Source organism: Petromyzon marinus, chromosome 4 (genome assembly GCF_048934315.1).
Source record: "Petromyzon marinus isolate PM22_M1 ecotype Great Lakes invasive population chromosome 4, UKy_Petmar_22M1.pri1.0, whole genome shotgun sequence".
Taxonomy (NCBI): Eukaryota; Metazoa; Chordata; class Hyperoartia; order Petromyzontiformes; family Petromyzontidae; genus Petromyzon; species Petromyzon marinus.
In genome coordinates, this window is record NC_133670.1 from 12,533,475 (window position 1) to 12,558,855 (window position 25,381).

The window sequence follows — 25,381 nt, forward strand, 5'->3', positions numbered from 1 at the left end:
GGTGGTGGAGGAAGGAGACGCAGCAGCTGACGGCGTCGCGCACCTTCCCTGCTGTTGAGCTTTGCGAAGTGGGCGGCCAGTGCCGGCGAGAGCTCCGACGAGGCGCCGTAGGCACCGGGCCCGAGCAGAGATTCGAGCGGGCGGTCGCACGCAGGGCCTGCACACGCACGCACACGCACGCACACACACACGCACGCACACACACGCGCACGCACGCACACACACGCACGCAGGCAGGCAGTGAGCGGATGCAGCGTTGCAAACTTCTTCAACGCGAGGAGGAGGAGGGGGGGGGGATGTCGCCAAACGAACCTCAGGAAAGTCTCTCTAGACCCAGGCGATCGGCAAACCTGTGCCTCTTTAAGGACATTATTTAGTAAGGGTCGCTTCGTATTCGCATGCATTGCGGCTCTTGAAATATTTAGTTTCGTACCGGATTGGGAAATGAAATGCACACACTGTCAGAGCTTGTGTTCTTTTGTATGCATGTTCACCACAAGTATATGTGGTAAATGCAAACATGATTCCTTGCAAATGTTTCAGTTTGGTGTTTTAACATCTTAACACCTGTTTTGTTGCCAGAAAGGGGAAAGCCCTATTATAATAATTTAATATTGGCAAAGGAGGTCTCAAAATGGATCTTCTTGTTATTTTGGTAGCCAAACCCTTGTTCTGGACAGACATGTCACGAGACGATTTAAAGCTTTCGTGACTGCAGGAATTGATATTCTTGGTTCTTTCGGTAAATTCACGTAGAAGGGAAACAATAAAATAATAAAAATATAAAAAATATAAAACAATAAAATTCTCACGTTTCGACTGCAACACAAGCAATCATCATCAGGTGTGAAAACCACAGCAATATTTTTTTTTAAGTGGCGGGTTTTTTTAACGTTAGCACCACGGAGAGCAATTTGGCAGTTATTCAGATTTTTTCAAAATTTTCTTGCTGTGTTTTCACACCTGATGATGATTGCTTGTGTTCCAGTGGAAACGTCGTAATAATTTAATTGTTTTATAATTTTATTGTTTCCCTTCTACGTGATTTTACCGAAAGAACCAAGAATATGTCACGAGACCATTTACCTACAGTAATTGTATATGTAGTGAACTGATACCGCAACTTTAATAATAATCCAAGCATGGCAGTATAACAATGTACTATGCACATCATTACACATAGCACACGAAGACAAGATCTTTAACACATGGCTGGAATTGCTTCTACATCTGAATATTATCTTCATCTCATTCCCATTCTTCTGATTTGGATTACTTTTCTTCACTCGTACATTACTAAGGTTTTTTTGATATCTGATAGATGGCTTTGTTTCATTAAAAAAAGTCGGCTGCCATTGTTCCAGTGAATGTGGCTATAGATTTGTCACGAGGATAACCCACAAAGTTGCTAGATACTGCGACAAAATTACGAAGTTGGCAATACTGCGAACGGGGGTGAATATGAGTCACGTGGGAAACGGAGGAGAGTGACAGAGAGCGAAGAGCAGCAAATAACGGAAGGCGACAGATAAAGTCAAGAGATTTATCAAGGAACAAAGCACCTCAACGGGCAAGGGATAGTGAAAGATTACGGGGAAGATGAAGAAAAAGTGTAAGACTAGTGGGGAGCATATGAAGTCGGGACAAGATTAGAGTCATGCAATACACTTGACAATTACATAACTGACGGCGCTGTTGTTTCGCAAGTAAATTGACACAATCAATGCCGGCTCAAGCTCTGATGTGTACCCTTTTAAGAAAACATTGATTGTCAGCTTCCAGTAGCCAGAATTAGATTCGTTCCTCCGTAAAAAAAAAAAATAGTTTTCCCTTGTAGATAAGAAAGCACAGCCTTACGACTGTATTATCATCATCATCATCATTCCTGATGAGTGGCAATTCGAGGCTATTCCAAAGATTACATCAATTCGTCCAAATTCTGTTCACTTACAGCAAAAAAAATGTATAGCTATGAATTTCCTGCTTGTGATTGGGTTCTGGTCAGAGTGACTTTGACATTTTCATGCAATTTAGTATTGCTGTACTTAAAGGCAGAGGTAGTCATGCATGAGAGTTTAGAAAGTTTAAAATCGCCCATATTACCTGCTCTGACATATGGATGGGAAACGCAGACTCGACTTTGCAGACACATGCAGACGCAACAAGAGCTAAAGAGTGCACAAAAGACACATGGATACATTTGTGCTTGGGAATTACACGGATAGAAAGAAGACAAACGGATCAGAGCAAACAATGCATATTAAAGACATCATATTGATTGTTAAGTAAAGTGAGCTTGGTCGGTACACATCACTTGAAGGGATGATGGGCCGGTGGATGAGATTGCCAACGGAATGGCAGCCAAAGGAGGGAAACACGGACAATGAGATTAACTCAAATGCAGGAGGAGTCCGTCTGATTACTGCATCTGAATACCACGAGGGGTTTGCAGCGGGCGAGGTGGAGGTGTCATCATCCAGCAGTGGGTGGAACATGCTGCGGATTATACGTGTCAGCTGCAAATTGTAAATCCCTGAATATGTTGCATGCTCGGACAACTGAGGTCTGTCGTTTGTTATGTTGACAACGTAGCCCTGCACGAGCTGGCGTCAATTCACTTAGCCATGTTTTGCATTCTGGCGAAGATTGGCAATGCCACGTGTTACTATAAAATGTAACAATTCCGTCACATTCCTACTTCGATTTATTACAATAGGGTCAATTGATAGTTAGGATTGAAAGGATCGCCTATATTTTATGCAGGTGTAACATTTCCAACATTGCACACCAAAAAAAAATCACAGTTTCGAAAAAATAAAATATGACATGCAGCCTCTTCAGACTTTCAGGATATGACATGCACTCTATGACTCCACTTGTCTGTGCAAATGAGCCATCTTAACCAGTGGTCCACTGATAACAAAAGTGTTATTGGAGACTCAACGACTGAAGTTGAAAATGTAATTTGAGTTCTAAACATGGAAAGTTAATTGCCTTTTGAATGCTTAAAGATAGCCTGCCGCGAGCTTGATGCCTGTTCTGGTGAATGACATAATACACAGCAAATCGTTCTGTAATGCACATGCATATTTAAGGCAAGGCTACCTTCATTTAACAACCACCAATGCATCAGTAAGCTCAAATAAAAACATAACCTATCTCATTAAAGCTAAAATGTTTTTTTTTAATCTTGCTCTCGTGTCACTGTGGACCTTGGCTGTCTCGGGCCCATGACCACAATCCCAGGGCAGGCGACAATCCCAACACCAGCCAATCCCATTGCCACCGTCACCGCTGAAGGTGACTACTCTTAGCCTTCCCCTGAATTCCTTTAAATGCTTAAACGGCTGCGACGTAAACACGCGAGGACAATGCAGCAATTTCCCTGCCTCAAGACAGTCGACATGTGCACACAGCTATCAGGCGCTGATAGGCGTTGTGCTGAGTAACACGTCCAGTCTCATCAAGCAGCTTCTTGGCAACAGCAGCGGCCAAAAGCAGGCAATGCCACGCACGCGTCTGCCTTGTGTGTATGTTGTATGTATGGTGTGTGTGTGTATGTTGTGTGTATGTTGTATGTATGTTGAACTTCTTTCGCGCCGTACGTAGCCAACCGTACCGATTGGAGGTGCGGGGGAAGGACAGCAAACTAAACACACAAAAAAGGCATTTCTAAAGAAACGAGTTTTCAATCGAGATTTAAAAGTGCATAGTTACAGTGGCTTCCGAATATCAGCGGAAGAAAGCATTGCAGACGGCCGCAGAAGCACGCATCTGAAAGCCGCACGATGCAACCGCTGCCCGAACAAAAAAAGCTTTCACGTGAGTTTTTGAATCTGCTGCGGAACACTCGAAAAACTTCACGAACAAATACACTGCGGATCGGGATTTGTATGTTTGCCATTGAGATTAAGCGGTTATAAAGCCACCATTCACGCAAACTGCATCTTACAATCGCTGAGGAACTACAGACGAGCTGGAAGGTCGCCAGGAGGTGAGCCAAGGCCAATAATTGCTCTGTAGCTCTCTAGAAATTAAGATGTTTTCAGCCAATTAGTGAACGTTTATACATGTTAAGGCTATGATTTGGATCCCTTAAATAACATGTCCTGGTTTAAAATATACATGAAGAGGTGTACTATATCTTCACAAGCAAAAGTATGCCGGTGCTATATTCATAATGATTTACAACACTTTGTCATTCCCCTGGTGGATGAAAATCATTCCACACTGAATAGGTTATGGGGATTGTTTGTCCATACTTCACCACTCGAGGGCCAGGACAGGTTCAGACATTACTTTCCATCGATGTTACCCATCGTTGGGAATCATACTCGGGTCGTGTGGTTTTCAGAGCCGCAGCTTTCTGACCACTGCACCACCAACCCCCAACGGATATAAATATATACCTTATACGCACACAGTACAGTATTTATATTGAACACTGTATACAGTACAAGCTTTGACATATCCGTGCCTCAGCTAGTTAAGCAAAACTAAATGCATGGCAACACACATCAGCATAAAAGGATTGGGCCATATCCCCTACACTGTTAAAATGTGTTTAAAGGGGAAATGAAGGCAACAGCCTTTGTCAGCCTTGGGCACAAATAGAAAAGGAAGTGCACCACACAGTACTCCGCTGCAACACACAAGAGGACATATATTGTTATCGGGGAGGGCACTGCATTTCATACAAACGCGAATGTTCCCTCCAGCGACGTCCCTCCACGAGACGCGCTCTGGCAAGGTCGAGCTAGCCAGAGGCATGCATTAATAAAGCTGCGACAACAGCAGTGGAGAAATGCACCGTAAATTATGAGGTGGGGGATAGATAATGCTGACAGGTCCAAACAGACGGGTTCACGAACCCCACTTGCATTGCTGCCAACCTCCTAGCCTCCTGGAAGCCCAGAAAGGGTGGAGGGAGTTTCACAGATCGCTACGGGATCTACTAACCCTTGCCTACAGAGTTGCTGGATCACAGGCCCGTACCGCTTTATCCCTTATGAAATTATTGTATTGCCCGTAGACCACACATGGTGGTAAGCCAGCCTGGAGGATCTGCAGCGGCAGGGGAAGTCCCAGAGGCCAAGCAGCCAGAGGCGCCATAGTGCCAATGCTCTTAAAGGTTACGCTCCACTTTACAGCATCAGGGGCTCAGCTGGAAACCCACGATATAAACAAACCCAGTTGAAATAAAGCAGGATTATGTGTAATACGTTGGTGGATACTCAGCGAACCTCACTTCTTGTGAACGAAACGCGCCGCCAACAAAATCCAACTTAATTGACAAACGGGAGCTGCTCCCTCGCCGACCAAAGAGCACACCGTTCGAATATTGCAAAATGAAGACTTTTTTTAATTCATGGCTTTCAACTTAGATATTAAACTTTAAGAGAGAAGATAGGCTAAACAAAAATTATATGCCTGAGAATATTAAATCCATCTGTCCATCTAATCTGTCCATTTATCCATCCATATGAAATTTACTACACAACTTACCAATACCACTTTCGAAATCTGTGCGGTGTTTGGATCATCATGACAACAAAATATTTTCAAATATGCATTTTTTACTATCACACGTGCTTCAGAAAGTAAGTATGTGGGTGTAAGCTCACACGCCTAACATGTGCACCCATCATTTGTATGCATCTGTCCATGTACACACTTATTTTTGCAGTTAAATCCCGGCTTGCCGAGCTTGCTATTATTTATGAAGGCGCTTTTTGGATACCGCACATCAAATGTTCTTCCAATTTCCGCCTCGCCTTGGAACACATTGCACAACATTCTGTCCAAATGTGTCACCATGTTTGCACTCCCTCACTATTCAGAAAAAAAAGTCATCATCAGCTCCAAAACTCTAATCATATATATTTTATTCATAACACATTGTTTGCTAAGGATGAAGAAAATAAATCAGCTTGTGTGCAGGAGCTTCGTGGATTATTGCATCGTGTGAATTTTGATAGTGTTGGCTTGGGGAGGCATTCATCCAGCAGTGACTTGATCATGGCTGAAGATGAAGACATTGTTAATAAGGACAGTAACGATGCAATTCAGCTGATGCTCACACAGTACACAATTGACAAGACAGTAATTTAGGTTCGGTGTGAGGCTGAACACATCTCCACGTTTGCCAATGTAACTTTGAGGTGGGGGCAGGGGCAGGGAGGAACCCAGGCTGTCCCCTCTAAGTGAACGAGGAGTCTGCTTACTAAGCCACATGGATCGTGAAACTTGGCACCCAGGCAAAGACAGGTCTTAAACTTTGCTCGTCAGGGTTGATTGCACACCGATTATTAATTGTGTTTCTGCTTCATCAGCTGAAATTTGAAAGGCAAATCAGTCATATTATTATAATAATGAAATGGTACGCAATGTGCAATTATTGATTTTTTTTCATGTCATATATTGATCAACTGCGCTGAAAAAAATGCTTTATGCCAAAACGTTTGTGTTGACTATCAGCATCGGCCGTTATGTTTATCAGCCTCCCAACGTACATATAAACATGAAAAAATTATAAAACAGCAATAATTACGTGTGCAATCTCGATGAGCGTTCACGATCATGAGCGCACAGGTCACCCGTACGATTGCGTTGCAACAGAGGACATAGCCAGTTAACATTTAAGAGTGAGGAAATTGTCCATAATTATGCTGCGTGTGTCTACTGAAAGTGGATGGAGCATCAGTGTCGTACTTGGTGCCACAATCCCACTGGACTTCAGTTTGATTCTCGGAGACGGCCATCATCAATCGTGCGGTGAGATCTGAACCAGTTATGGGCCTCCCCTAGGTCGACTCGGCGTCAAATTAGTGCCTGGTGTGGTGTGTAAAACATCAGCACAAGGGAGACAAAAACGGCCGGGAGTGGTGATAGCCACACAACCCCTTGCTGCACCATGACGGGCTAAAGCAGGTTGCTTACTAACAGAGCTTGCCCCAACAGTCTGTTAAAGACTACATGGGGAAATGTTTGACTCTATTGGCACACATTCTGAATAAGCATGAGGGAGAGTTTTGCAAGGAGACACTCATTTTAACACGTAGGCTTTCGCGACCAATATCATCCATAATAGAGGTTTTTGGGTTATATCGCAGAAATATATAAATGTTTCGTTGAAACCCGCCACCATCCGACACAGCCAACTAGTAAGGGTTGTCACGTAAACAGAACGTGGCCAATTCGTCACTAGTACAGCACACCGGTGTGTTGGAGAGCCACGCCACAACATTTACAATCTGAGTACGACGTTTCGCCAGTAATTACAACTAGCTTCAACAGGCGACAGACAGATTGGTGGAGAAGTCTTACAGAAATTAATATTTGGTACAAAAGATGTATTACCGAAGCTATCAACAGAAGGTGTGTACAGGATTAACTGCACGTGTGGTAAATGTTATGTTGGGCAAACAGGACGAATGATCAGCACGAGACTAAAAGAACATCAGAGAAATATTAAATTATCCCAAACACAACTGTCAGCAGTAGCAGAACACGCATGCCAACAAGGACACGCAATTGATTCTGATAATGTTGAAGTTTTTGTGCAAAACTAGCTACTACTGGCCAAGACTAATTAGAGAATCTATCAAAATTTAAAGAAATCAAAATAACATTCGCCGTTCAGATAGCTACCGCCTCAGTGCTGCGTGGAAGCGAATTATCAAATAATGCATTAATTAAATGCATGCCTACAAAGGGCAGCGTACTTCGATAGGGATTACCGTTGGTAGGGCTATTTTAATTAACACAATAGACAGGAAGGACAAGTTCAAAGGGCTCGCTTAATGCACATGGCATAATGTACGTTGACTCAGTAACCCCCCCCACCACCACATTGTGCAAGAGCGCAGCTGCGTGGTCACCACATCTACACCTCTATATAAGGAATGAAACAGTAAGACTTCTCTATAAATCTGGCTGTCGCCTGATGAAGCTAGTTGTAATTACTGGCGAAACGTCGTACTCAGATTGTAAATGTTGTGGCTTGGCTCTCCAACACACCGGTGTGCTGTACTCGTGACGAATTGGCTACGTTCTGTTTACGTGACAACCCTTACTAGTTGGCTGTGTCGGGTGGTGGCGGGTTTTAACGACACATTTATATATTTACGCGATCTAACTCAAAAAACCTCTATTATAGGCACTCATTTTTGTTCATATGATTTTACAGTCAGTTATTTTTCATGAAAAATGCGAATGCTTATTTTGGAAATCAAAATTCTCAAGCGTTTATGAAGTGTTTTTTTTCTCCTTCAAAGGTATTGATCAAAACAAGTAGTTCATTTGTCAATGATGATGATGCATTCATAATTAATGAGTGTGGTTTTTTTCCCATTGGTGCAATACAAGAGGTATTCACACCGTTTTCTCCACCTCTTGATTGGGACCAAAACATTATTTCAGAGTTGAACTACCTTATGCTGCCACATGTTATGACATATGAATTTAATCAAATATTTATGTCTACCCGACCAGAGCGGGGGAAAAAATCCTACTTGGTAGAAATTCTAAAGCACAATCTTGCCCTTTTTAAAATACCACAAGGGTTGCTGTGTGGGATTATTACGAATCCAAGTATCGAAAAATGAGAGCAAAATTCAAAGATTCTCCCCCAGCGCCAAGACAACAGTTAAACCAAGACAAAGACGAATCATCTAAGCCTTAATTAAAGATTGCCATTCTCCACACAACCCACTGAACATGATTCCTGGCTTTTTAACACCAAATCCAGTCCCAATAGACGTTCCTGTCAAGTGACCACATCATACACGAGCACCACATATTGCGTTTTTAACTGTTTTCGTTTTGCTCTACAGCGCCGCAGCGAGACAAGTGGCATTCAGCTTCCAATCGGCTGCTGGCATCTCTTCAAAGGTACACACAGTCCACACCGGACCCTTACTCACCTCCCAATGCCTGCCATTTCTATTTCGCCCAGAATCTATATTTTAAAAACTTTTCTTATTTTACCAGTTAAGGCCTACTGAGCTATATAGCTCTTTTTTTAGAAGAGACCTGGCCACAAATGACAGCTCAACGAAGTGGCTTATCACGTAGAAAATATGGAGGGATAAAACCGGAAGACCCGGAGAAAAATCACCTCCTACAGAGCACTGCCCGCCATGTTCACACGCGCAAAAGGTTACAGACTTCTCTGAATATTCTCACCACGGGCGATGGGGAAATGAGCCACACTGGTACCTTCACACAAATTATTTATGGCTGGCGTAAATGTGAATAATAATGATCTATTGCACAAGGGGACTTGTAATAAGAGGTACAACATGGGAAGACGATTCTACTCAGTGAGCATCAACACACAACTCGGGGCACCTTGGCACACCACGTGGGCTGTGTTTGTTTTGTGCAGCTCTACAGACTTGGGTGGCAGGGCTATGGAAGGGCACCCAGGCCACGAAGCAATTTAGAGCACCATGCAAACAATTTGGCATCGACACCCAGGCAGTGATTTTGGTCTCAAAAACAGTTGGTATGGGTTGAATACTGAAGGGAGATTTATATATATAAAGCACGATGTGCCGTAGTTAACACACTGTGCGATGAGCCACGAGGCTTGAATGTAATTTCCAGTCATCGATGACACTGGTGGCAAGATATTCCCGTACCAGTCCTTGGCATCCCCCTTTACCAACCAGTGCTGAGCAAAGTCATTTGTAAAGATATGATTGGAGTATCAATTATAAGCAGCCTCCAAATTTGAATTAAAATGCAGATGACGGCTTCAGGAAATATTTAATCTTTCAATTTTTGGAGTTGGTGTCCACGTCTTCAGTGGCATATCCGCATACGACTGCCTGTGTCTCACTTTTGCAAACCGCCGAATGTCACATTATATGATCTGACTGTTCACTTGTTGTGGCAATGGAAGGCTGACACTACTGTCTTGTTGTTCGGTCAAAGCCACCAATGAAGGAAGTCTTAATCAGTTATTTCACAGGGAGTCTGTTCCGCTGTTGTGAGGTCGCTGCTGTGTTGAGTGGCCAGATCATTGTCATCAGAGCATTTTGGAGATTGTGTCCGTCATGTCGCTTACGCATGTATCGTGACCGAAACGGAAATTTGTAGTAGACCATTATTTGACCCAGTAGCAACCTTCTGCGTCCCAAAGAGGAGAATGCAGAGATAGCGTTTGCTCCACATATTGGGAGTGAAGACGCGCATTTGTCTGCAAGAGTACATTGTTGGGGAGAGTTTGTACACGAGCCCGTGTTTGCACATAGTGTGCTATGCAGAAGTTAGGTCTACGAAGGCTGTGGCGGTTTTTAAGTGGCGTTGGAACCTGCCTCCATGTGCGCAACGAGGACAACTGCTCGTTGGACCCAACAGCTTCTGCCGTTGCAAAATCCCACTTGTTCCTGTGGCATGGTGATCTCAATTGTAGGCACAATACTTTGGAGGATGAGACACTCTAGTACTTTGTATCAGGCACAAAAGCACGGAGATTGGGCAGTACATTTTTTGGCTGTGCGGTCTGGTTTGAGAGGGGCAATGACGTTTTCCCTTCCACCATGTTGCTGGTTGGCAGGGCAGTGGAGTGGAATGCCTGGCAGCCAGGTTCCTCCATTCTGTCCAAGGTTCTTAAACAAAAAAAATCCAGGCGGCTTTTGCCCAGCTTGAGCTCAAGCATCGTCTCTTTCTGTCCTGGTGAAGGTGGCCCAAAAAAGACAATCGAGGTGACTGGGTTGCTGCTGCTGCTGCTACAGGAGAAGTGAGCTGGGACTGAATCTCGCAGCGAACGTCCTTGACGCTTTTGAGGTTCGAAAAAATCACCAAAGGCATCGAGCGCGTGAATCGGGCCGGCACCTAGGCCTCGGCAAGGTAAGGTAAAAGGTAAAAACAACGAGCCTACCTTTACCCTATCTTTTACCTTACCACAATACAATCACTCTACCCTACCTTTTACCCTTACCCCATACAAATTACCCGATTACAGGGTAATTACTGGGGTACTACACATGAAAAAGGTTTATAACGGTAAATGCTAGGTAGAGCGCTTAATTAATATAAAATGCTCTCGATGATTCCAATTTTACACGCTTGTTGTCGTTGTTGTTGTATCCTCAAATGTTGTAACTCAATTTTAACCCACTTCCCAATGTGGTATCGACTGCAAACTTGGTATACTTATGTCATACTGATGACAATAAAAAACTAATATTTTTAAACATTCTTTTTTATATGTTATGTTTCGGCTTGGGTCTAATTGTCCACGGTCAACTGACGTTGGCTGTAATTGCCCACAGTCCCTAACGTTGTGGCCAAGCTTCGGGGCCACGTCCTGGAGTCGTGGAGTTCTGCCATTACTCGTACATTTCATTAGAGCGTGTTTTTAAAAAAGTTTTCTAAAAAATATTACTTGTTAAATGGAAGCCACGGACTGCGCCACAGAGCTTTTAGCGGTAAACAAGGCACCGTATTTACCGGGTTAATACTTCGCGCTACCTTTACCCTACCGGGTAATTCTTCCGAGCTACCTTTACCCTACCCTTTACCTTACCCTTTGGCATGTCGACACCTTTACCCTTTTACCCGGTAAAAAGGGTAAATTACCTTACCTTGCCGAGGCCTACTGGCGGCACCGCCAAGCTGCGGAGCAGTGAGTGCGCGTTACCACTGCAGAGGAATCAAGTCCGGCTGCCCCCATGGCGACGTGGCATGGGGAGGCCTTCATCCAGCAGTGGATTTACGTTGGGCAGTAAATTACGTCTTATTAGCTCGCACGCAACAATATATGTAAGGTGTTGACAAGAGAAATGGTTCACTGCAACACAGGTAATGGACATGCACGGGGCATTTAAAATGGCAATGGAAATGCCTTTCACAGGGTCCCCATCTCAATGTGAAAGCCGCCCGTGATGTTAAACCCTTCCCTCATCCTTTCGTAATCCTTTTGTCAAAAAGAAATCCTGTTTAATGATAAAAAAAAATGCTTTCATATATAATGTTCAACAATTTCTACTCTTTGGTTCTTTCGGTAAAGTCACGTATTTAGAAATAAATTTACCAACGAGTATGGATTCCTGCAGTCACGAAAGCTTCATATCAGTTGTAATGTATTTCCTTCCCCCGCACCTCCGATGAGCACGGTTGGCTGCGTACGGTGCGAAGGAAGTTCAACGGGCACGCATGGACGTGCCGATTGGTGTGGGTTGGTGATAGATGGAGACTTGCTTCAGGTATCGCTCACCACTCACGTTAGCCACGGCCACGAATGAAACTCAGGTTCAAGGAACACTGGGCCATCACACCATCCCGATGCCTCGGCGAACTTATCTACCATCCATTCGTGAATCCGTTCATTTAATTGCATTTTACGAGTTGATTGCATTTCATGATACGTCCTTTATGTCCTCCGCTGTACAGCGCCAGCGGTCACGGTAGAAAATTGTTCGTAGATGTACAGCAAAGCTCAGCGTTGAAGAGTGTGCAGCGGTGACAATTATGTTGACAGCTACTTGTCAGCTCGACACAAAATTCAGTAACAGCGGCGAAAGTGCAGCGTGAAACCGCTCCCTTAAAAATAGAGTCGACGTCGGACACGCACTCCTCTAATATCAACTCTTCGATCATTTGTTGCCGTACATCAAACTGCACACGGGCCGCAAGAGGTAATGACTGTGACTGTAATGTATTCTATAGTACGCTTCACATCTTCACACCGAGGATGCGTTCAAACCAGCTCGCACCGATTGCTTTCTTAATCAAATTAAAAAAAAAAATGCACGTCACCCTGAATGATATCAATCGCAATTGCGAATCTATCGAGTCGCCGTCGAAAACAGATGTTGCCATCGAAGCGCGCAAAGTTAGGTCGTTGTCTACGTCAATTGTCGCTGACCATTCGGAGAGCACCCACCCCCCCACCCCCCCACCACTCTCCCTCGCTCTGCCACTCGGCAGGTTAAATAATGCAGCGCAAAATAATGCTGCCATCGGTCAGGGGGACTTTATGTTTGTGCCACAGAACTGAAACATCGACGGCTTGTCGGAGCGCTTCAAACTTTGCGTGGCACGCAAAGCTCCCTCGCGCCTAGCTGGGCTTCAATGTGCGCGTGATGAAATGCCAGCAGGGACCGCGATTACTCCTCGCAGGACTGCTCGGACAGATCAGCAAGAAATTTAATATTAAATGGGAATATGGAACTATAACCGTGTTACGGTCACCGCGGGCAATGCTGCTTATTTCCAAAGCTGCAGCATATGCTTTATGCCTTGCCTAGCCAACTGTTGAGGCCCTTGCATAGCAATAACAAACACAAGATATGTCAAATGCTGAACACTGAGTTTGTCTTTGTCCACTACTTTTCGGTTTCCCAAACTCGTTTCCAGAAAACAATTACTTGTCTACAACACACAAGTTGCTTCCTTTAAAACAAATGTAGAGTATGCAAACTATATTTTTGGGGATGTAAAAACTTTTTTTGGCATGTTATCCTCTCTAAGTTGAACTTGAATAATCTAAAATTTGGAGCATGGCTGAAAAGGCTGCCAGAAATTTAACAAATTAAATTAGTTTTTGTTACACTGAAAAGCTAAAAGACTTCAGCTGGGAATACTGTTTGCGTGCTAATTGAGCTGCAGGCGTTCCATGCAAGGTGGTTACAGCTTCACCGATTACATTGCTATGGATGCAACGCTCTCTATTTTGGACGTTATTATTGTTATGTGGAAAAAAGCATGTTAAACTGACTGAAGAATATGAATATGAATAAAAAAGGTAAAATAAAATAAAAATTATAAAAAAACAAAAACCACTAATGTAGACTGTAGCCTGGTTCTTAATTTGAGTGAGTGTACTGGCAGTCTATAATGTAGACTGTAACCTGGTTATTAAGTTTGGTGAGTGGACTGGCAGTCTATAATGTAGACTGTAGCAATGGTTATTTAGCTGAGAGTGTACTAGCGGTCTATAATGTAGACTTATTCTTTGGTTCTTTTGATAAAATAATATAATTCAAATCGAAAAATAAAAATTAAAACCAAAAACGACAATGTTTCGATCACAACACAGGCGATCGTCTTCATGAGGAATGAGGGGGAGGTCACCGAAGGCAACCGTTTTTAAAAGACAAACTTATCGAAAAAACGTAATGGGATTAAAAGAGATCCCACCAACAGGCTCGTTACAGAAACGAACAGTATCATCACTGATTCATCTTCATCAATTGAGCAGAACAAACGGTTTTCCTTAAAACCTACTGCTGCTAGACCACCCAGATTATATGGCTTACCAAAAATCCATAAAGAAGGTACACACTCCTTCGTCCCATCGTCTCCACCATTGGCTAACGCACTTACAAACTGGTCCGATATCTGTCTGAGACCTTACAGCCATTCACTGGTAAGACCACCTCTTCTGTACTTAACTCAGCTCACCTGGTATCGTCAATTAATGACAGCTCACTGTCCCCAGGTGATTTACTCGTTAGTTGCAATGTAGTTTCTTTGTTCACCAAAGTTCCTATTGCAATCATTGAAGATGTGGTCTAACAAGGATTTAATGCTGATGTACCGGCCTTGGTGAGACACTGGAATGGAACATTCTACAAACAAACTGAAGGCACCCCAATGGGTTCTCCCTTATCTCCGGTTGTTGCCAATATTTTCATGGAAAAATTTGAGATGGACGCCATCCAGGCATCCACGCTACGCCCGTCCGTGTGGAAGAAGTACGTGGATGACACGTTTTTCATCTGGCCACATGGCCGACCGGCTCTGAACCAATTCCTCAAGCACAACAATTCCATACACCCAGCCATCCAATTCACCATGGAGGTAGAAAAGGATGGCAAGCTACCTTTCTTGGATGTCCTAATCAAAAAGAGACCAGATGGCTCAATGAGCCATTCTGTCTACAGGAAAGCAAACCATATTGATGCCTACCTAAAACCTGACTCGCACCACCATCCATTCCAGAAGAATTCCCTCATCAAAACTCTACACCATAGAGCTCAATGTATCTCCGACCATGAACACCTAACCAGTGAACTCAAACACGTACACCAAGCTCTCAAGGCGAATGGATATTCTGACTACACAATCCGCAAAGCCATCACTCCAACCGTGAGGAAGGAGCCATCTGAGGATCCAATCAAAACGATCACCCTGCCATACAAAGCAGGGGTAACCAAAAAGATTTCGAAAATCATGAACAAACACGCCCACTTTTTTTTAAACCTCACCAAGCTTAAAAACCAGGCTACAATCTACATTATAGAATGCCAGTACACTCACCCAACTTAATAACCATTGCTAAGTCTACATTAGACTGCCAGTACACTCACTCAGATTAAGAACCAGGCTACAGCCTACATTAGTGATTTTTTTTATTAACTTTGTTTTTTTCTATCTACAATACGTGACTTTACTGAAAGAACCAAATAACATGTTAAACCGATTAAGAATGAATTAAATGTTTGGAAAATGTATGGAGAAAAAAAAACAAGAGCAGGAAATGTGCTTTGGATTCACGTGGTCGGTGAATCTGTGCCCCTCGATGCCTCGGTCATCCACGTGCTCTGCCATAGTGCTCTGTCATATTTTTTTTCAAGTTTACTTTACAAATCAACGAATACACTCTTCCAGCCCCATCATATTTTCAACCGTTAATATTGAGCGAACAACCTTCCCCCTCTGCTTCATGTTGACGTTACTCAGATTTAGCTGAAGCAGAGATGTTGGAATTGTTACTACATTGTAAATATTAATTTGCTTTTCACTGTTCATGACATGTAAGTGTTGTGTTAGTGATACTTACGTTTAATTTAAATGCTATTATTCAAAAGATATTAAATTATTTTCTGTATGTCAGACACCACCTCCCCTCACACACGCCACCCCCCCCTAAACTATAAAGTTTCTTCCCCCAATTAGTCCAGCTTGAAGAAGAGATTTACTGTAATTGGACCAACTATGAAACAATATTTAGCCATTATAACACAAATTAATACATCCTTGTAAGACTTTAAATCGGTCGCCCGATTGATCATGAATGCATTATTGATGTTTTATTGATCAAGCCAACAACTCGTGATCACACAGCGGTGCATCGCCAAGAATGGTAAATGGTGTTAGCCAAATCGCTACGTCCATATCTAAACAGAGCTCTTGCGTTCTTGTCGCAAAACCTTGTAAATTCCGTGTTCACTTCGCCGTGTGTATCGTACTCAAAGTGCTCAGCGTGTTGCAGTTTCACCTTCACCCCGGCACTTCCCATTGTGCCTCCCCCTTCCGCTTTGCTGCCTTGGCGGGATGACGGGAGACAGAGAGCAAGTGATCGACCTTTTGCTGGTATATGAGAACAGCAGACAATACTTTGTCTTACCAGACAGGGCATCATAAAATGAGCCACAATGCGCGGATCTTGTTGCGGCACAGCATTTCGAGTGCTCTTCGATGCATTACTGATTTTAGTTTGCACTCGTTCATTTTATAATATTAACGTAATACGGCAAAGCCTGTATATCTTGTGGCCGTTATATAATTGATTGCCAAAACTCATCGATCATTCCCCGCACACTGGAGTATGAAGGTGTCACGTTGACATGTTTTGCCTCGAGTGCTCTTCCACCAGAATCCATCTCGTTCCACCTCCCCAAGTGCGCCCATAGCTCCCTAGTAAACGTGCGACATTGATCCAACCGTTCTACGTACTTATCTTCGTGAACAGGCGGGCGATATTCGCCATCTTTGGCACTTTACGGCGAGTACCCTTGAAAAAAATGGCAGCTCTTCACGCACTTCTCACTTTCTTCAAACAAGTGTCGCTCAAATTCCGTGAGCCCGAGAGGGAAAACAACAGCCCATTGCAACGTTAGACCGACGTTGGGCCAACGTCCAACGTTCCTTATTTTCTGGACTGCTGTTGCACGACTTGCTATGTCCTTCAGCGTTGTCGTTTCAGCACCAGTGGTGTCCTTGTGCACCTCAGAGATGTAAAGCATCCTCTTGCTATGACATCCATGCACATGTGGCTTTACGTGTTTCCAAAATATATGTTTCTATTTGTTATGCTGTTTCTTTGTAATGGATCACAATTCCTCTTTTGATATGCCAGGGAATGTGCATTGATTTAAGGCTGTCCTCCAGAGGAATAATTCATTTTTTTTTCGATTATGAACTTCAATTTCCCTACACAATCCTTGCCCCCACCATGGAGATGAAAGTACGTGTTTTTCTGCCATATTCGTGCGTGAGTTGTAGTTTTTTTGCAGGATTTTTCTGTAATCAGGCTTTGCGTTATTCCGAAATACAGTTCCTGCTGCGGCCTTGATCCATCAAGTATGAGGATGTCATTTGTACAGTACACGTATAATTAAATACACTGTTGCTGCTCCAGTGACTCAACATAGGTCCGAACAAAAACCATAAATGCTGCAACATGCCACCAACAAACCGTAAAACAGTCGATTTCGAGTTCAAATCACATGCAGGCACCAGACCTGCACGTAAACCCTGATATGCCCCAACCCCGCCCTGCATGTTCCACTAAATCAATACATCACACTCGTGACTAAAGCATATTCCATTAAGCCTCCCGACGAGAATGCCCATAACCAGATATTACAAATTTGGGTGGCAGCAACGCTTGCCGCTGTAATCAATGTCAGCTGCACGTGTCTTCTCGCACACTTGAGATCTCTTTTTTTAAAACCAAAAATGCCCCCAGAAATTAGACACAAACTGGTGACCGCATGCCCTTCCATGCAAAGCCAGGAAACCCATGTCATTATGAGGCAGGCACTACTCACTGTTGTACTTATCTTCGTGATTAGGCGGGCTAAATATACCAGCTTCGGTACATTACGACGAGTACTTCCACAAATCTCAGCTCTTCGCACACACTCTCTTCACTTTCTTCAAGCACTGGAGAATAAAAACCCCTCCTATTTGCCTCCGGGCTACTCAGTCGTCAAGAGGTGGACTAGAGAGGCGCACTTGCAGGCACGTGTTAAGGCACGATTTATAATTTAATGTTACATCACTTTGTCACTCCACTGCTGAATCAAAAGCCTTCGCACAAGGTGTAGATCATGGCTGCAGTTTGACCATACTTCACCACGCTGAGCAGTGAAGGATAGGAAGCTCAGGGCCGAGTTAGATATAATTCGCCACTGATGTTCGCCGTGCCCAGGAATCACACTCATAGCCTACTGAGCGCAACCACAGTGCACCATGTATGCACACACTCGATGTGTGAATGCACTATATATATGCTCGGCACACATCGCAGTATGATCCACACAAGGCCAGTGTCCTTTGTGGAGATCCCGAGTGCATCAGATTTTAATTTCATACCGTCCAACAACCTCGCATACAGCTCTGTGCGCAAAGTCTACTAGGATGATATCGATTTATTAAAGAGAGACAAATAGACCACCTCGCGACCTCATCATCACATACGCCTTCCTTCACACACACACCTCTGCGGTGAACAAACACGAGCGCGCACACACCAATAACCCCGCAAGTGACGGTGATGTCCCCACGTTGCCTGTGCCAGGCGGGGTGCACTTTGTGGCCACGTGAAGTTGTCGAAAGCTTGCTGAGAGGGAGGTCTCGGGACAGACCCAGCAGGTGCCATGGGTTGGCTGACTGAGATGACCATGGCATGCAGCACCGGCTGTACACCCTACTATGCCAACGTTGCTGTATTTTATCCGCCTGGCGCTCCGTTTGTTGTTGTGAGCGGCGCTTCTCTGCCATCCGTTGTTGCTGGAGGGCGACTGCCTCCACCTGCCCAGTAGCAGCATCGTCCTTCACGAGCCCCCTTCATAGAGGCCAATCTTGACACCGCTGGTACCAGTCGTTGGCAAGTCCACTCAGCTCCACATCCTCCTGTACCGCATCAGTCCATCTCTTCTCCAGCCCGTGTCGTGCCCGTTTAGCCCCCTCTATGTGACCGAACAAAAGCTGTTTAGGCATGCGGTGGCTGGGCATGCGGTGGCTGGGCATGCGGTGGCTGGGCATGCGGTGGCTGGGCATACAGTGGCTGGGCATGCGGGCTACATGACCCAGCCAACGCAGCCTACCGGAGGAGCTCACCGATGGGAGTTTGTCCAAATCTTTCAAGTATTTGTGAGCTCCTCACACAATCCAGCCTGGTTAAACCCAGAATGGATCGTAGGCATGCCAGCCTGAATATTTCTAACCGGCGCAGATGTTCCATTAGAGGGTTCCACGTTTCACAAGCATAGAGAAGGGAGGGCATGACTGTGGCCGAGAATTCCCGAAGCTTCGTGCGGAGCGACATTCCAGGTAGCTTCCACACTGCATTGCACAGCCGATGAAAATATAATGCCGCCCGACTGATTCAGAGTGAGACCTCTGTCGTCAAACCGGAGCTGGTCATAAGCACCAGCGCACAGACAAGCACATAAACACACAGGTGTGAACATACACAAGACAAAGATCCCACCGATGGCCTCGAACAGACTGTTGGGGCAAGTGCTGTTATGATGGCCGGCACGGCACATGAGGGGGTGGGTGGTTAGCAACATACACACTTCAGCAGTTTTTTTCTTGTTGTGGTTGTCCCACCTGATGACAGTTGCTTGTGTTGCGATCGAAACGTCGTGATCTATTATTTTTCTACCTACGTGACTTTACCGAAAGAACCAACAATATACACATACACACAAGCACACACAGGAGTGAATGCTGTAGACACAAACACATGGCAAGCGCACACACACACACGAGCACACAAGCAAATACAGGAGTGAGCATGTACAACAACAAAACTAAACACAGAGTTGAGCAGACACAAGCACAGCGCGGAAGAAATCAAACACACGTGCGCGCGCGCGCGCCGCCAACACTTTCGGCACATTGGAATGCTTTTACGCAGTTGTCTACCACTCTGAAGTAGGTCCGGTCTCTGCAAATTGTCAATTCATATTTGATATGATTATTCACCTCTCCGCTCCGCGGTCGAGTTAACAACGAAGACTGCCCTTTCCACACGTCGCATGCACGCACATTCACGCGTCCTCTCCCCATCCGCTGGTTAGCGCCGGGTTGGTGAAATCCGAAGCATAAGCTTCTGGCGCAATAGCAGAGGTGTCCAGTGTTAACAATGGATCTAGCAGCAATTCCCTCTCTGCCCCCCGGGCATAACGCAGTCCCGCAGCAGCCTATAATAGCACCTGCTCTTTGCAAGGTGGTCCGCCCATCCAAGCGAGCACTATCCAGGATCAACTTTGCTTATCTCCCTCAATGTTGACGAGAACAGGCGCATTGGATATGTTTAACTGGTCAGCAGTAGTGTGTGTACGCGTAAACATCGCCACTGGGGAGACAAAGGCGGCCGGGCTTGGTGTTGGCCACCCACCCCCTCGTCTGCCGTCGGCGGCCTTAATAGATGCTCGCGTACAGCATTTGCCCCAACAGTCTGTTCAGGCTATACGGGGGATCTTTGTGTCTGTACTGTCGTGAACGGCGGTACTCTCAGTGCTGTAATACGAATGCAAACTGAAGTTTTGCCACATTCTACTCGTCTTGATTAAACCCAGGCCAGACGCGCAGAGAGAGGAGAGATATTACCGCTGGAAACCCCCGGTACTTTATAAGCCGCACGCTGTAGCTGATGTTTATTCGACCGCACATCTTTAATTGCTTCGATATACCCACGTGTTACAGTGTCAGCTAGCATCTGTTATTATTCACATTATATGATTGAGACAAAGAGCCGCGGCTTGGAATGCTGCCAAATCCGCCCCATTCCTCGTGTGCTCAAGTTGCGTTTGAACGTAAAGGGGGGGGGGGGGGGCTTAAGTGATCTTCCCAGAAGGAGGATGACAGAACGAGCTCGAAGCGATCACAGCCGAGGTGTTGCCCCGACACCCTGTCACTCAGGCGACGCGTGAAGACAACCGCCAAGGTGGCCCACGTGGAGGTTCTGAGAGACGAGGACTGAACGCCCCTGGGGGCAGTTGGCTGGACGTTTGATATTCGCCTGACATTCGCAACAAAAGGGCACTTAGTCTTACACCATTCCAAGTGGAATAGGAGGGAATATGATGTTATTTTTTTAAATTGGTTTTCACAAATTTGCGTGAGAATTCCCAGCGAGACCAGTGGTGGATGCCACCCATGTTTACAAGCGCTTTCTCTCGTAATACGGTTGCGACGATGGGGCTTAGTGCTTTGGATGCCAATGTCAAACGAATATCAAACGTCCAATAAACTTTCCTTCGGTGGGACGACTCATACAACAAAACATTCACACTGTCAAGTGCGAGCGAGGCTACACAAGTTTTTTTTGTGTTGCTTTCTGACGTGTTGCGGTATTTACAGGAATAACTCACGCAATGAAATATTCACACTGCCCAAGTTAAGTGTGAATATGTGTGTGCGGTTTATCGATCGCACTTGAACTCGCTGTCGAGTTATAGTGTTATAACAATGCACTGTCATCCTCTGCAGTAGCATACACTGATTTCATATACACACGCACGAACTATAAACATAGCGAGCTGTATTCATTCACACAACACATGCACACTGATTACTCTGCGTCTGACGTGGATTCTAAGAGAGTATCAACAGCAACACGGCAACACACTGCAGTGTCCATCGCGATGAGTTCACTCAAGGCTACAACGCACACACACACATGCAAACCACCACTAAATCATCACACAGCACACCACCAACAAATAGCGAACCCGATCTCCTTCCACACCTACGACTGCATCGGCGTTTCGGCACAAGCGTGTGACCGCTCCGAGCGTTGGGGGGGGCTACTCTTGCGTATGACGTGGTAGAGCGCGCCCCCCCCCGCCCCCCCAATTCGTTCACAACAACCACGGCTGCCGTGGTTGTTCCGAGGCACTGGCCATCACCCCACACGCACACACACCAAACACAAACAGCAGCAAGAGCACGCAGAGGTGAGCGCCGTCGTTACCGGGGGACGATGCCGCGCCGCTCGCGAGCGCGCACACGTGGAGCAGTAGCAGCGTTTGCCCCAGCAGCGGGCGCATTGTTGCGTTGCGTGTCCCAGCCAAGTCTGCGCGTGGTTGTTGTGTCCTCTTGTTCCTGCCGCTTTCCACTCTCTCTTCTCGCCACACCAACCCCGTTCCTCCTCCTACCTTCTGCTGCTGCTGCTGCTCCCCACTGCGTTACCCACCCCGAGTGTCACACGCCTGTGCCAGGCGCGCACAGACTCGGCACCAAGTGGGGGTGGGGTGGAGGGAGCAGGAAGGGGAGGGAGCAGGAGGAGAAGGAGGGATCAGGAGGAGGGTCCCAGGGGCCACTACCACGGCCGCATGGCTGATCCTGACGGCAACCCCCCCTCCCCCCACATCTGAGCCAACCCAGACTCCCACAGCGCTCCTCCTCAATCTCCCACCGACGCCCGCACCAGTGGCAATTAAAAGGCTGCCGCTCGTTAAGTGCAGCTGCGAACGGCGCCGTCTCAAGTGGCGCGCCGCGCGTCTCAATGCGTGATGCACCCACGAGTTTGTGCGCGGGACCGATGCTTCCGCCGAGAGAGAGACACACGGGCACGGGAGTGGATGTGTCAGACAGGAGAGCGCACGCGTATTGTACGCCGCCTTCAAACACGCGTGTTCAAGCTACGTTTGATGCGTCAGCCAAGGCTCTGAATGTGTCTAATGTACGTGCCATCTCCGAACACACGCGTGTGTTGGGCACAGAGGGGGGGGGGAGCGGACACGCGTGTACACATCTGACGTATCGAACCTGTGTGCGCAACTATATCAGCCCTGCGTGCTCACACGTGTAGTTCGTATATGCCAAGGTGGAAGGGAGCACGCGTGTGCATCTCTCATTGATCATGTCGGGCGTGCGACGAAAAACCGGCGTGTGTGTGTGTCTGCGGCTCCAGCAACACGGCCCCAAGAGCGCAGGATGGGACGTGGGGCTCCTGTGCCCGCGTTTTGCAGCCGGTGGTGCCGAGACACGGGGAAGGCGATTCATCGCAATGTACGCAGGCTTAAAGCGAACTGCTCAGTGATGCTCGCCAGTGACGGCACCGCCGAAAAACGGGCCCCAATTCTATTTCCGTGAGCATCATCATTACCAGGGCGCTCTTATTAAACTCATCCATCCAACGCACACACATAGGCCCCAAAACGCTTGCCAACCCAATTTATTTCATTCCAATCATTCCGCCGCCTTTCCATATGATTAAGTCACCCTTTTCGAGTATTTTTTGTAATATACTTTTTGAATATCCACAGTTTCATCCCGGTTGTGTTATTGACAATCACATCATGAGAAGAATAATTAATTGGGATATCTCGTAGAGCAATGCAACAACCCTCCGTGTTAGAGAACAATTTACAGAAGCTGCTATCACAGAGCTGTCTCTGAGAACCATTCAAATGATTATTTTTCCTTCCAGAAACACTTCCCAACGCGCCCGGCCACCAAAAGTGATGTTTGTCCCACGACAGTCCTTAATGTGCCCCGATCTAAATGGATTTCCGAAGGCTAAACGGTGTGGAGCCTAGTTTGTAGTAGCATGAGTCACCACGTGGCCTTGCCAGGTTTAGAAGGCAGAGGGACTGCGAGGTGACCGGCTGAGAGCAGTGTTGAGTGGTTTCCCCCTCATACACGTATTTTTCTCTGGGTTCTCCGATTTCCTCCAGCATGAAGCCAAACATCTCATCAACGAAACTAGCCAAACATCCGAATGCCTGACCTTTCTGAGGAAGAGTATTGGCACTCAGCGAGGCCTGCTGGGGTACGACCATTATTTGGAAACATTTAAGAGCGCATATACACTCTGCACATAAAAAGTCTAAATGTTAGACAAAACATAAACCCGTCATGTTCACATAAATCATACATTAAGTAATAATTCAGCAATATAAGGCTTAGAAATTGAATGTTATAGTAGAAGTGCAACGCTGACACGTACCGATAACTCGTGGTGATTGCCTTCCCCGACCAACACCTCCCAAGCTATTCGATTCATTTCTGAGATTCAAAGATCGATATTTCATCGCGTGACCCCATTACATACTACATGCACAAATTGAAAACATTGATTCTCTACACAACACGATTCAATGCACACATCACGAGCTGAAGCGTCGATATTATTCGATGAAGTGATGCATCTTACTGCCTCTAAAGGCATTTGCATTCGTGCAGTCGACCCAAGCATTAACAAACAATTCCCTCAGAGATGCGTCATTAACGTCACTGGCAAGCGGTCTGGATTGCCAGCTCGACTGATAGTGTGTATAGAACAGTTAACAATGGCAAATTAAATCATCTACATTACAGGTGTAAATAATATTTGTCACTGTATTATTGCTAATAGTACGAATTAAGTGGTTCGTGTGTACCACGTGAATTACAAAACTACATCACGCGTTGGGGGTATTCTAATACCGTACGGTAACGTCGTGGGTTTTTATTATTTTAAATTACATTTTTATTCTTTCGCTAATGTGTTAAATTATTCTGGTCCATAGGGTCCAGGTGTGCTTCAATTATCAGGCATCAAAGATTTTGTTTTTCAAACCGGCAATGCTTATTTTACTGGGGTTCTGACGGAATATTGTATTTATTTTTTGACCGGTGTAAAAGTTAATATTACGTAAGCAAGCACACGCAAGCAACACTTTGCTCATCCACTTTACATGGACATTCGCAAATATTTCATTCAACGCAACACACGTGTCAACTCAGAACACACGTGTGCCAAGTGTGTTTACAGTCACACGATACCATCAGGTTACATTCTAATAACGTGAGAACACCTATTAGACTTCATAAATTTCGAGACAGTCTCGTCCCTTCACCTGATGAAGGCCGCTTGTGTTGTGGCCGAAACGTCGTGAGAATTTTATTGTGTTATTTTATTAGTTTATTATTTTATTCTCATTCTACGTGACTTTACCGAAAGTACCAAAGAAGATGAGACTGCATACAGTTATCTATACATATGTGTTGCAAGTACAAGGTAAGCGTTCTACTTGGTTCTTTCGGTAAAGTCACGTAGAATGGAAATAAAATAATAAAAATAAAACAAAATAAAATAAAATTCTCACGACGCTTTGGCCACAACACAAGTAGCCTTCTTCAGGTGAAGAAACAGAACCGTCGGGACGACAGCGCTTCAATGAACACTGCTAAGCTTGGCAGCGTCTTTTTAAGCTAGGTGGGAGGAGCAGAGCGCCTTGACAAAGGAGTTTACATATCAACAGAATAATTTAGCATTGAAGTAGCTGTGTTAATGTGTTGGATTAGCAGAAATTAGCATGTGACTGGGAGATTAGCATGATGTAGTGTGAGGGATTAGCATGTAACTGGTCACGGAAGTAGCTATGTTAAAGTCAGAGTTTACATAACAGAGACATTT

At 45.4% G+C, this 25,381-nt stretch overlaps 1 protein-coding gene across 1 annotated transcript in view; it reads right to left on the reverse strand.

The window, feature by feature from the left end:
* LOC116938701 (contactin-associated protein-like 2) overlaps positions 1 to 22,726 on the reverse strand; it is a 170,774-nt gene extending 148,048 nt beyond the window's left edge. Inside the window, exons 1-2 of the mRNA XM_076056866.1 lie at positions 21,950 to 22,726; positions 44 to 157 (exon numbers count right to left, since the gene is read on the reverse strand). Of these exons, the coding sequence (XP_075912981.1) occupies positions 44 to 157; positions 21,950 to 22,025 (190 nt within the window). The 5' untranslated portion in view covers positions 22,026 to 22,726. The remainder of the gene's footprint in view (positions 1 to 43; positions 158 to 21,949) is intronic.
* Positions 22,727 to 25,381: the final 2,655 nt, after the last annotated feature.